Raw genomic sequence first — 13350 nt, 5'->3', positions numbered from 1 at the left:
GGTGCAGCCTAATAAACACTTTAACATAAAAGGAGCAAAACACATCAAATACTTGCAACATTTCTCCAGGTCATCAACAGCTGACACCCTGTAGTAATAGATTCTGGGGTAAACACCTGATCGGGGGACAATGGCGCAGGTTTCTGTATCAGAGCAGCACATCTTTGTTTTGCAAGAATTTGCATTGCAAACAGGCAGCATGTGAGCGCGCAGCCTCTTGTAATCAGGATGAGCCTTCCAGATTCTTTTGATGTAGTAGCGCTTATTTATGAAACCGAATTTAGACAAGCAGCCGCTTCCATTGATGATTTTATTTAACGACTGCTGCGCATGGAGAGAAAGGGGATACAGGCCAAAGTTGAGAGCTTTATGTGAGGGATGTACATACAAATCAGAGAATATGAAGAAAAAGAAAAATGACCTTAAAGCTAGAGACCAGGTGCATTATTATTCTGAAAATAAATGAATAATTAGATCAACCTTCACTAGATGCGAGCGAGCGTAATAAGTGGTTATCGCTCCGAGACCTCATAAGCTGAAGTGGTTTTATCACAAATGAAATTAATTACCTATTCAGAAGGTAGGTGATAAATGTCTGATCACAGAAGGCCCCACCAATCACTATAACTTGGTTCCTAAGCCCGCTTCTCATTGCTGTTGTCAGGGATTGCAAGATGGCGTGGTCGCTCATGTGTACTACCGCTCCATTCAATGTTTGTGGTACTGAGGAAGATGGCAGATTACAAAACTCAGATGTTTCAATCATAGACTTTGAATGGAGCGACAGCACCCACCACCACTCTATCCAAGCTCTTTCTCGCTGTACCATCACCCTGGGCCTAATAATAGTGTTTAAAAGTAGTGGAGTTCCCCTTTAAAACATCTTCAATGGAAAGAACACTTTCATTATCGTTTTCGCTACATAATGGGACCATTACGTAGCGTGATGTATATTATACTCATAGGTGCATCTCACTAAATTAGAATATCAAAAAGTTAATTTATTTCAGTTCTCCGATACGAAAAGTGAAACTTGTATATAGAGTCATTATAGAGTGATCTATTTTAAGTGTTTATTTCTGTTAAAGTTGATGATTATGGCTTACAGCCAATGAAAACACAAGAGTCATTATCTCAGTAAATTAGATTAACAAAAAACACCTGCAAAGGCTTCCTAAGCGTTTTAAAAGGTACCTTAGTCTGTTTCAGTAGGCGCCACAATCATGGGGAAGACTGCTGACTTGACAGATGTCAATCAGTGATGGTTTGGGGAGCCATGTCATCTGCTGGTGTAGGTCCACTGTGTTTTATCAAGACCAAAGTCAGCACAGCCGTCTACTTTAGAGCACTTCATGCTTCCCTCTGCCGACAAGCTTTTTGGAGATGGAAATGTCATTTTCCAGCAGGACTTGGCCCCTGTCCACACTGCCAAAAGTACCAATACCTGGTTTACACACAACAGTATCACTGTGCTTGATTGGCAGCAAACTCGCCTGACCTTAACCCCATAGAGAATCTATTATAGAGAATCTATGGGGTATTGTCAAGAGGAAGATGAGAGACACCAGACCCAACAATGCAGACGAGCTGAAGGCTGCTATCAAAGCAACCTGGGCTTCCATAACCCCTCAGCAGTGCCACAGGCTGATCGCCTCCATGCCATGCCACGTAGCATTGATGCAAAAGGAGCCCCGACCAAGTATTGAGGCCATTTACTGAACATACATTTCAGTAGGACAACATTTCGGATTATGAAAACATTTTTCAAGCTGTTGTTATAAAGTATTCTAATTTACTGAGATAATGACTTTTGTGTTTTCATTGGCTGTAAGCCATAATCATCAACATTAACAGAAATAATCACATGAAATAGATCACTCTGTTTGTAATGACTCTATATAATATGAGTTTCACTTTTTGTATTGAAGAACTGAAAAAAATTAACTTTTTGAAGACATTCTAATTTTGTGAGAAGTGTGTGTGTATATATAGATAGGTCTGTCTGTCTCTGTCTCAAAATAGCCATGAATTTGCTGGTCTCCTCCACTTTTATGCTGTATTTAACATCAGTATTTGAAAGCCAAAACCAGGAGTGGGTGAAAAATGCAGAAGTGGTGACGTGTTTTTATTATACTTTATTTTGGCTTACAAATACTGAATGTGTGAACGTGGCCTAAACAGTATATTCGTTTTTAATAGAATATGCCTCAATGTGGTCTTATAAAATCATTCTCACCCTTTTTTGTCACACATTCTTCTAACATCCATTTTTTTTCTCGCATATGTGAAAAAGCGCTGACATGTGAATAAGGCATCTTTTCTAATTTGCTCATTGTTTGGAAGTGTGGCACGTTATGCGCAGTTGTATTCTGTTTTTATTTAAGTCTTGTCCTGTATGAACAAATCAGGTCGTCTAATTAAAGACAAAGTGTGTTGTTTTTTTAGCAAATCTTTTTTTTTATACTCCTTTAAAAGGACTCTGCCAGCGCCCTTGGTGTGGCCATTCTTTTTCTTTGATTGACAACTCTGGTTTCATAGAGCTAGAGAAGGATGGAGATAGATTAAAAATAAGCAGGTGGGAAGGTGCACTTAAAGGTTTGGCCACACCAAGGGTGCACCGAGCGCCAGTACTTGGTTTGACCACGGATTCTGTGCTGACAAGAGTCTCTTTAAATATCTGAGACGAGCAGAGAAGTTGAATTGCAGGAAGAATAACTTGTGTGGGTTGTGCAGGGCCTGTTATGTCCTGTTTCTCTGTTAGAACAGTCATTATCACCCGATTCTTTCCTGCCCGGCGACACTCTACAGGTTACCAGATGTGTGTTTTCTTAGCACCATAGGCAGCCCCATCAATCAATATGTCTTAAGCATGGAAGAATCTGACACATTTTAAATGGTGTTCCATTTCTCTCTGTATAAATTGGCCATCACCAATCCCTGCGTAAAGTGTCTTAGTATCAAAAGAAATGGGAGATGTGCCTTCCTGCAATTACCCAGTAATCACACAGAACAGTAATTGGGCCATAGGTGAGACGTGCAGCCTGCAGCCCTGAGCTCTACCAGCCCCGGCGCTTTGTGCATCACATTCATACACTCCCTGATTCTCCACACAGCATGCCAAATCCCACAAACTACTTAGAAGCAAGCCAGTGTGTTTTAGCCCAGTTGAGCTTTTGTGTCTGCTGAGAGCAGAAAGATTTCTCTTGAAGGGAAGAATAATATATGTCATATTTTCTTTGCTGTTAACGTTCAGTTGTGTTATCCTATATTCCACTTACCTTACTATTTATTTTAAAGCTATTATTGGATGAAGAAAATGCTAAAGACCTTGTTTTTTAGCTTTACAGACTATATTATAGTATTATAGGTGCTTTAAAAAAACTGTAAATGTAAAAATCTATCAGTTTTGGAACATTTAGATGTTTTTTCTCTCCTAATGTTAATAAAGTTATTACTGGAAACAATCAGCAAAAATTCTAGCTGGCAGAAACCATCAACAGTAACCATTGCCATTTAACAGATTATCACAGTTTATAGTTAAAGGGGTATTCCCATCTCCAAAATCCTATCCCAAAATGTAGTAGGTGTAATAATATTAGCAAATATCTCCAATTAGAAATGTAATATAGTTCTTCTGATTTGCTATGTTGCTAACCCCGTGTGCAGGGCATTGCAGTAGCTTACGTATCCATGGTTACAACCACTAACAACTAACTCACTATATCCGTAGTCGTAAGTATGGATACCTAGGCTACTGCAATGCCCTGCACATTGGTTAAGCAACATAGTGAATCAGAAGAACTATACTACATTTCTAATTGGAGATATTTGCTAATATTATTATTATTACAGCTACTACATATTGAGATATGATGTTTGAGATGGGAATACCCCTTTAATGTACTTCAGATTTACTTTCCTAATACCTCTTTGGGTTTAAAGGAATTGTCTGTTTTAAAAAAAAAAATGTGGATAATGTAAGAAAATGCTTAAGGCTGTGTGCCCACTATTCGTTTTTCAAGTGTTTTTGATGTGGAATTTCCACAGCGAAATCGCTTTAAAAACGCTTGGTAATCCGTGCCCCATGATCCCCAATGAAAATCCGCAGCATGTCCATTATTTGTGCGTTTCCGCATGCGGATTTGAGGTCACAATGCATTTGAAAAACGCAAGTCAAATCTGCTGCAAAAACGCTTAAAAAAAAATGCGTGTAAAATCCGCGAGCGTTTACTGCCAAGAACATGCAGAAACACTGCGGAAATTTTCTGCTTCAATTCTGCATCGTGGGCACATACCCTAAAAATAACAATTCAAATTTGTTACCGGCTGCTGCCCCAATATCGCACCTCTGCTGCTCCTAACAGCCATTGTTTACAGGGCTGCATTGGTGCGGTCACGTCTACAATACCGTCCTCAGATGTCAGTAGTGTAAACACAAGGTCGCTGAGGCCGGCGCTAGGCTATAGTGGTAGTGTGTAGTAAATGTGATGTCCACACTGCAGCCCTGTCAGCAGAGAACTCTGATGCACCTGCAGCTCCAGCGCTGCCTCCCTGCAGCTCCAGCGCTGCCTCCCTGCAGCTCCAGCGCTGCCTCCCTGCAGCTCCAGCGCTGCCTCCCTGCAGCTCCAGCGCTGCCTCCCTGCAGCTCCAGCGCTGCCTCCCTGCAGCTCCAGCGCTGCCTCCCTGCAGCTCCAGCGCTGCCTCCCTGCAGCTCCAGCGCTGCCTCCCTGCAGCTCCTTGAAGTGTAAGTAATGTTTTATTTGTAAGCATTTCCTATTATTGCCTCATTACTAAGAAAAAAAAACAACAAAAACTGATACACCCTTTAATTATTTGAGCCTCCCTTGCATCAGGGCTCAGTAGCAGATGAATATAGGGCTGCGGTGGGCCTGCCTGGGTTCTATTCTACCTATTGCCTATTTAGAACAGCTAACTGCTTGGTGACTTTTTTCAATATTTTTTTAACATACACGCCATGAAAATAAACAATGAATGAATATCTATGGCACTAGTCTATTTACATCCAACAATAACTTTAATGCCTTTTCATATCTGAGAGTTTACTGCAGTGGTGTCCAATCGATAGTTAAATCCATTAACACACATCTCTAGTTTCCTGATCGTTTGCTACAATGTATCTATTGGGGATATTCACATACAGTAATCACAATGGACAGCAGATCCATTCATATGTACAAGATGAATAGGTACAGTGGATGCTGAATAAAAACTACATCCTATACCTGACAGGCTTCTTACATTCGTAAAGATAAGATGCATCTTGTATCATGCAGATCTAGAGATTATTCTCCATATAAGTGTCTGTATAGTCACTGTGCACATGATTTCTAAAACATGGTCCGTAGTGCACCCTGCTGGACAGAGCTAAGAACTATTTTTTTTTTCTTTAATAATGTAGGGAGCACTGGTGAAAATAACAACATATATTTACCAGTGTTTTATGGTGTTTTTTGCCATGTGACAGATTCATGATGGCATACAAATAAATACACCCGCACGGCACGGAGGTATATGTGAACATTGATGGTATGATTTTTGAACTGTTACTGCTATATAGAGATGCCTCTCCTGGGCAAAGGCTTACAAATGTAAAGGGCAGGTAGGATACAGCTGTAATTTAAAAAAAAAAAAACAGTATTGGACAGATGGGAGTAGTGCTCAGCCAATATGGAGGCTGTCACTTACCCTCAAAGGTACACTGCAAAAAAAAAAAAAAATCACCCCTTCTGGAAAATAGTGCAGGTTCCCATCTACAGGGGTCGCAGATGGGCCACCATAATTTGATTAAACTGTGCAGCGGGTACTTCAAGTTTTATCATTTCAGTCTATATAGCAGTAATGAAGTTATCAGACTTGGAGTGCAGTTATATTTGCTTCTTTGCAATGCTGTCTCCGCAACCTTCACCTATACATTTATTTCACTTTGCTCGGAGGGGGCTTATCAATTTTGTTTTTAGTTTATTTTTGCAGATACGTAATAGTTTGTGTAGAGGACTGTTATGCTACTCTTTATTATTACGAAAAAACATAAGAAAAGCTACACATATAAAAAAAAAATTGCAACACAATTCCATCTAGTTATGGCTTTTATGCTGGAAGAAGGAAACTTCCACGGTCATGTTGTAAAAGTTATTTTAGTGCAAAGTTCAAAAGGAAATCTTCCATTTAAGAAATGACACAAGTTGACTGACAGCTCATGTGTGAGTACAGCTTATTCTCTGCAGAATTTTATGTGGTGTATTTTGAAAATAATTGTAAATTACCGTAGTTGCAATGTTGGTATTGCCCAAACACTAAACTGATAAAAATGTAACCCAACTATTTAATTCTGTGTTTCTGATAAGTTATCCCGTAGACGTGTCCTAAATTAACCTGTCAGTACTGAAATCCATCATCTATTACTGCACTCCTCAGTTTTGTAATGTGGCTCTTAGTGGACTAATTAGGGTTTTTGTTGTGTTAAAACCTCTGGTTTCTAATTATATATGTAATTATTTGTGGTTTTTGGTACATGACACACTTTGGTGGAGCTTTGTCAGATGCCTGGCTCTATATTCTCTGCTATGTAAATAATGACAGTCGTATTCTGTGGATGAGGCGTTTGATGGTGATCCTGTGCGTCAGTCTGAAATCTTGATGTCTTCACAGGCCGACCTCAACTGCAATATCCAGGATGATGCCGGGGCATTTTATGGTGTAACTAGTCAGTATGAAAGCTCCGAAAACATGACCATCACCTGTTCTACTAAGGTCTGTTCATTCGGTAAACAAGTGGTGGAAAAAGTGGAGGTAAGGAGACATTCAAAGTTAGTTTCCTGTATTATTAGATGTGCACACTATGCATCTCACAACTTTCTCCTAGTGGTTACCCAAATATTAATGTTGATTAGTACATACTGACTGGTAATGCTACTGATTGTCTTTTTCTAAAACCTTAAGACATGAGACCTAGCCGTGAACTGAAATGTGCTTGGTTCATGTTGCTGCTATATATCAAAAAGCTTCTTCGCTTGCTCCATTTAGTCAGGGCTCAGCTTCCCTTGCTGTGGTAACCAATGGTCTCATTCAAGTTCTGTGTCCTAGTCACAGGTCAAACATGCCAATGCTAGTGTAGGGGATGGTAACAAACTAAGACAGCGCTCTGATGCCATCCTAGTGCTTTCTGATTTTCATGTTTCTTTTGATAAGAAGAGATGCTGGAAAAACCTCATATGCAAAAAATTAAAAAATAAATAAATAAAAATGAAAGACTGATGATGGATTTTTTTTTTTTTAAAGCTCAAAATACGGACTAATTTTCACCAGTATTTGGTTTGATGTCTGAATGAGGCCTTAAAGTGAAGTATTGCCTCCAAAATCAAGCGGCCAACATGTAGAAGCCTGATTGGAAAGCAGAGACAGCCAGTGACCCTGAGGAGACGGAAGCAGTTTATCACGGTTTCCGTCTTCTCTTTTACCATATACATAGCACTTTAAACCTACCAAACACAAATGTATAAGAACAACCAAGAGACTAAAGAAAAAAAAAAATCTTGCACTTTAAAACAAAATGTCACACAGCCACGTCACTGGGTGGAAAAAAATAGTTATGGCTGCTATAGAGAATATATAAACCAAAACCATAATCCAGAAAGAGCAGGAGTGAGTCCCAAATAGCACAAACATAAAGCAGAAGCCAATAATAAAGTGCAGGACAGGAAAATATTAATCAAAGTAATAACTTATTGCAAGAAACAATTAAAGGACATAATAATAAATCAGGTGTGTTTGGAGAGTGAGCCCATTTTATCTTGGCTGCCAGGATGTATACTATTGTATTCTCACATTAATTGACTTTTTACTTCAATACAATTTCCTCCTGGCATGCCACTCTTATTGCCATTGTGCATATGTCATTATGAAGCAATTTTTATTCTTTCAACTTGTTTTTTTTTTATTTCCAGGTTTTTTTTTCCTTTTGTTTCACCCACCAACCTGTATCCATTGTGTCCCCTGTGTTTGAACAACTACCATTATTATTTTTGTGTCTTGTTTTTTTTTTTTAAGGGTTTTTTTTTTGCAATCAAAGTCATTACTTTGATTAATAGGTTCCTGTCTTGCACTTTGAATTATAGAGAGGAAACCAATAATGATAGAGAAGCAAAAGAAAAAAGGTCTTTATAAAGGATCATGTAAAGCTATGAACATGTTTTCTCAAGCAATGCTTAATGTGTACAGAACCAGAAAGCTCGTATATTAACTAAAGATCAGGTTTTTCTTTTATAAAGCATATTATAATCTAATGTTTTTCGCCTGCAGACAGAATATGCCAGGTTTGAAAATGGCCGATTTGTGTACAGGATAAACCGCTCTCCTATGTGTGAATATATGATTAACTTTATCCACAAACTGAAACACTTACCGGAGAAGTACATGATGAATAGTGTATTGGAAAACTTCACTATTTTGTTGGTATGTATGATCTTATTGGGCACATTGTCTAGTATAAATCTGTACGTTATAAGCATTCGCCAGTGTTGGCCACTAGGAGGCAGAATAATCTGTGAAGTAGTGAGTGCAGTGTGTATCATAGAGGAGGAGGATGCAGTAGCACTGGGGCATTCTGGTTTATTGGAGAGCAGTGCAGATGTGTCTCGAGGATTGATTGCTCAATTTTGTAATATTTCAGTGCACTGCACTGTAAATGTATAGACCTCAAAGTGAAATGTTTTTGCCCACAAAATAAAAAAACATCATTTTTTTTGTTTGAAAAAATAGTTTGCATTTTATCCATTTTTACACCAAATTCACTATGGCTTTGGCACAATTTTTACACTAGTTATTTTCAGTCCTTGGTAATCTTTGGCTTAGCTCAATAAAGTGGACATAGTTTTCATTATCCCGATGTTTTCGGTTACTCACTGTTTGCTACTTTGCCAAATATTGCGAAGTTTGCTCCAGCACCTTCCAAAATCTGTGTACGTTTGTTTTGTGCAGTAAAGACTGAGACATTTTAAAACTTATTCAAATGACCATGCGATTTTTCATTTTACTCAAAATGTATCACTTTGTGCGCAAATTTGACAAATCCACCCATGAAAACAAAAACATGAGCTCAAAAAACAACAAAAAAACAACGCAATTGATGAATTGTGGCTTTTGTCTGTTTTCTCACTATGGTGGCGGTACATTGCAGCAGTGAGATGTTGCACTATAGCACGCAGGGCTGTGGAGTCTGTATAAAATGGACCGACTCCGACTCCTAAAATATATAATAAATTGGGTACAGTAGTTCAATGCAGTTTGTGGGGAATATTTTGTCATAAGAATTTGGGAAAGTTATGAAATGTCCTATAAATGTCTGTCCTATTCCTGATCTAAGGGTCTAGACTTTTAGCTGAGATGAATGTGCTACAGTAAATTTATCACTTAAGCATGAGCCACGTATGAGGGAGTTGGAGTCGATGGCATGGAAATTGAGGAGTCGGCGGTTTGGCTTACCGACTCCACACCTTGATAGCACAAGTAAAACTACTTTACAAGGAAGAGTTTTGGTTTTTATATTGCAGCATCTCTGAGTCATGGGTTTGTCGCATGAAAACAAAACCTTGCTAGTTGTCCTTTTAATAAAACTAAATCAAACGCTCGTCAGCAGGGATAGCTTTCAGTGTTGGGGGTTGACCCTCACATGGACTTGTAGTTACAGGGAACCTTTCCAGGTTATTCATGCTGACTACGGTTTGGGCAGAATGAATTGTCTGACAAGTTACCACGTCAATTATTCTCTAAAACACTGTGACGTTTCTGAAAAAAAAAAATACATTGAATATCCGTCCGAAGACCAGGCTAGTTCGGCGCAGTCTCCAGCCGGCTCTTCCCAGCGCCACTGCAGGTTATTGACCTGTTAATTGCCTGCAGAGGTACTGTTAAGAGCCGGACGGGGACCGTAGCCAGAGAGCAGAGTTTATTTTTCTCTGAAACGCCGGAGCATTTCATAGAATGATATACCTAGCTACAATCGTGCAGCGAGGCTACAGTTCATGCTGCATGAAACAAAAGCAACATCACCAGTGTAAACTGACCCCTGGAAGTGTCCTGTAGGGTAATGGATTCTTATATCATTTTGCAATAATTATTATTTTTTTTTTTTCAAGGTGGTAACAAACAGGGATACGCAGGAGACTCTACTATGTATGGCATGTGTATTTGAAGTGTCAAACAGCGAACATGGAGCACAGCATCATATCTACAGGCTGGTAAAAGAATGAATGTAGACTCTGCCATTCACTCTTTCCACGATGTCTAGACACACACTAAAAAAAAAACAAACTTCACAACGGACACTGACTAAACCTCAACACTAGTGGCAGCGCCTACAGCCACCCAGCGTTTCTCCGCTCTGTTTATTTCCTTGATGTCATTTCTAATATGTTTATAAATTAATTGTATCTGTGAAACATTACAGTTTGTAAAGATTTCTTAAAGAAAAAAAAAAAAAGAAAAAAATAACTGGGAAAAAATAAAGTCAAAGTCCGGTGTGGGGAAAACTTGCTGTTGGCTTGCAGAGCAAACGCACAGTATGGTTATCCAGCAGTGACATGGTTTAATGGTGCCACAACTACTTAAAGTAGACTTTTGAGTATGTGGTGATCTCTAAATATAAAGGAATTGTAAGAAGAAAAGAATCATTGGAAAAAAATAGAGCCTTTAAAGGATTTACATTAAAATGTATGAATGTAAACAGACGTTATAAAATGTTAACCTTTCTTACTACCTGAGGGAAATGCGGAAGGACGAATGTAAGAACCTAAATTATTTAAAGAAGAAAATGTTTTTTTTGTTTTTTTTTTCTGTTCAAAACCAAATGATCTATTATTCAGATGTGCCTGAAATGAGGCGGGAGGTTTTTTAGATTTTTTTTTTTTTTATTTCCTGGTTTTAGCTAATCTTTTTAGTCCAGAACACTATTTTAAACACGAGAAAAAAAAAATCGGTACTACAGTCTATAAACCAGCCCTTGTAATTAAAATATCTAATGTATTTAAAAGAAAAAAAATATGTACTGTACTAATACAAAGATTTAGTTTAGTAAAACAGATGGCTTATTTTGCAATAAACTTTTTTTTTTTTTTTTATGTTGACTTACAAAAAAAATCTTTTTTTTCGTCTTAGATATATTTTTTTATACGAACCTCATTATTGCAGAGTGGAGTGAAATTATATCTGCTGAAGCTTTTGTTTGTTGTTGTAGATTTTATACTTCAAATGGATGAAATCCAGTGGAAAAATCTGCATATATTACCATATCTGAATATACACTAAAGCCCAACTATACACTTCAGAGTGCTGTGGGCCGAACATCCGGTTGGCAGCCATTTCTTATGTCTCTCCCATACACAGGAGTGCTCTTGTGTTCTCTGAGTGAGCCTTCACTACACATCTGGCTTAGCTCTGGGAGACAATACGATCGGCAGTCTAGTAAACGCTGGATCGATATCCCCCGATAGTATATGTGCATGGGAGCCGTAGACAATTTATTATTGGCCGAACCAGTCGATATCGGCTTGTTCAGCCAACATTAATGTAATGTGTATGGGGAGGCTTAAGACAAACTAAGATGTGTCCTTTGCTAAGATTTATAAAACAAAATAATTAAAAAGCCAATGCGTTTTTGCCATGATTTCAGAAAACCGCAAATGAAAACATGACCTGTGATAAAAACCCTTAATCCTTCCTGTACCAAATAGCCTTATGTACCATTTTCCCAATCTAGAAAATGGAGTTCTAATGGCTCGTGCTCTCCTTCTGCATTACAGATTTGTTACAAGCTCTTAGTTGCATGTAAAAAAAAAAATAATTCTGTAAAATTATTTAACATGCATTTTTGCCATATCTATGAGCTGCCTTGAGCTGGAAATGCCAATATGCAGAGCAGCAGTTCATCCATACTAGCTGCACCTCCACAAACTAGTAACAAGTTTTCCAATTGGATAGGTGATCACTTGCTGCCCGCAGGGACCTAAAATGATCCAGAGAATGGGGATCTGAAGAGACCTGTCTGAATGGAGCATAAGCTTAGTATGTGCACCTCCGCTCCAGTCATTGTCTATGTAATGGCTTGAGATAGGTGAGCACAGGCACACGGCTATCTCCAGCAGTCCTATAAAGAAAATGAAGCTTAGAGGTGTGCATGCTCGACCGCTGCTCACTTGAGGCTGGTGTAGGCAGACCCCTTTTACTCTGGGTCTAGTGGGATCCCCGGTGTCAGATCCCAAGCAATCAGCACCTATCTTATGGATAGTTTGTAATCTTAACACTTGATACAAGTGTATGTTATTTGTAATCAGACCAGCCCTGCAGGCTTCCAGTGCTGCACTTGTAAAATAACTATATAATGATCTCTGCTTTTGCTGTTTTTAATAATTATCACTCCCATCAAAGTAGAATAATTTCACTTCATATCTGAATCCATTGGTTTATAAAGTTGAACACTAACTGCCTGATTCTGAGATAACTGTGTAATCCTTTGTATTGAAAAAAATGTTTTGGGGGGGGGTTTGTTCCTAATTGTTTCAAGCACTTGTGTATTTTGAAGCAAACACTACTTTTTTGAAAAGCTGACTGTTTTCTATGTTATATATTGATGACCTTTTGCAATGATTATTCAGACATACTGGTTGAAGCATCAAAAAAAAAAAAAAAAAAATATATATATATATATATATATCCAGAAAAAGCAACAAACTCGGGTGTATAGTGTGTCCTGCATTTTTGTTTTTCTTACTTTGTACGCAGTTCTATAAGGGAAAAGGGCAACTGTTTTGTGATAAAAGTATTTTTAAAATGGCATATTACAGCCTGTAGCCAGTTCTGGGACAGCCTTATATTCTCAGAAAATTCCTAAAAGTGTCCTGTAACTGTGAGCGCTTTTATAAGCTGGAAGAAGTTCATCTATCAACTGTAACCTTATATTATAGATTGTTATTCAAAGCTGCCAAAGCATTTACAAATGCAGTGCCTTAGAGTGTAGGAAAAAAAATCTATAAATCACCCGGCAAAAGTTTTATAGAACTTATGTTTGTCATTTGTTATTATCTGCTAAACGCTCATAAATATTTATGGCGCCATCTCTGTTAATTATCAACCTCCACATATAGGAACACATGGGTAAACAGGAGGAGAAACGTGACAACTTATAAATATAAAAGTGATGGCCTGATTAGTTATTCTGCTATACAAACTTTACCATAAAATCCCTTGTGTGTATATATAGTACTACATACAAGCTGTGCCTCAGTCCAAATTAATGCACTTTTCTATCATACTTCAGAGCTGCCTTTACAATTCTTG

General features: G+C 38.3%; 1 protein-coding gene across 12 annotated transcripts in view; it reads left to right on the top strand.

The window, feature by feature from the left end:
* The window catches only part of TEAD1 (TEA domain transcription factor 1), a 172896-nt gene extending 160169 nt beyond the window's left edge, over positions 1–12727 (top strand). For all 12 annotated transcript variants that reach the window (XM_073658269.1, XM_073658266.1, XM_073658267.1 and 9 more), the window contains 3 exons: positions 6670–6810; positions 8320–8472; positions 10155–12727. In XM_073658269.1, the coding sequence (XP_073514370.1) occupies positions 6670–6810; positions 8320–8472; positions 10155–10268 (408 nt within the window). In that variant the 3' untranslated portion in view covers positions 10269–12727. The remainder of the gene's footprint in view (positions 1–6669; positions 6811–8319; positions 8473–10154) is intronic.
* The last annotated feature ends 623 nt before the right edge of the window (positions 12728–13350 follow it).

The sequence above is a fragment of the Phyllobates terribilis genome, unplaced genomic scaffold (genome assembly GCF_046119375.1).
Source record: "Phyllobates terribilis strain yellow unplaced genomic scaffold, ASM4611937v1 Scaffold_13__5_contigs__length_258822181, whole genome shotgun sequence".
NCBI lineage: Eukaryota > Metazoa > Chordata > Amphibia > Anura > Dendrobatidae > Phyllobates > Phyllobates terribilis.
This window is presented reverse-complemented; position numbering and strand designations above follow the sequence as displayed.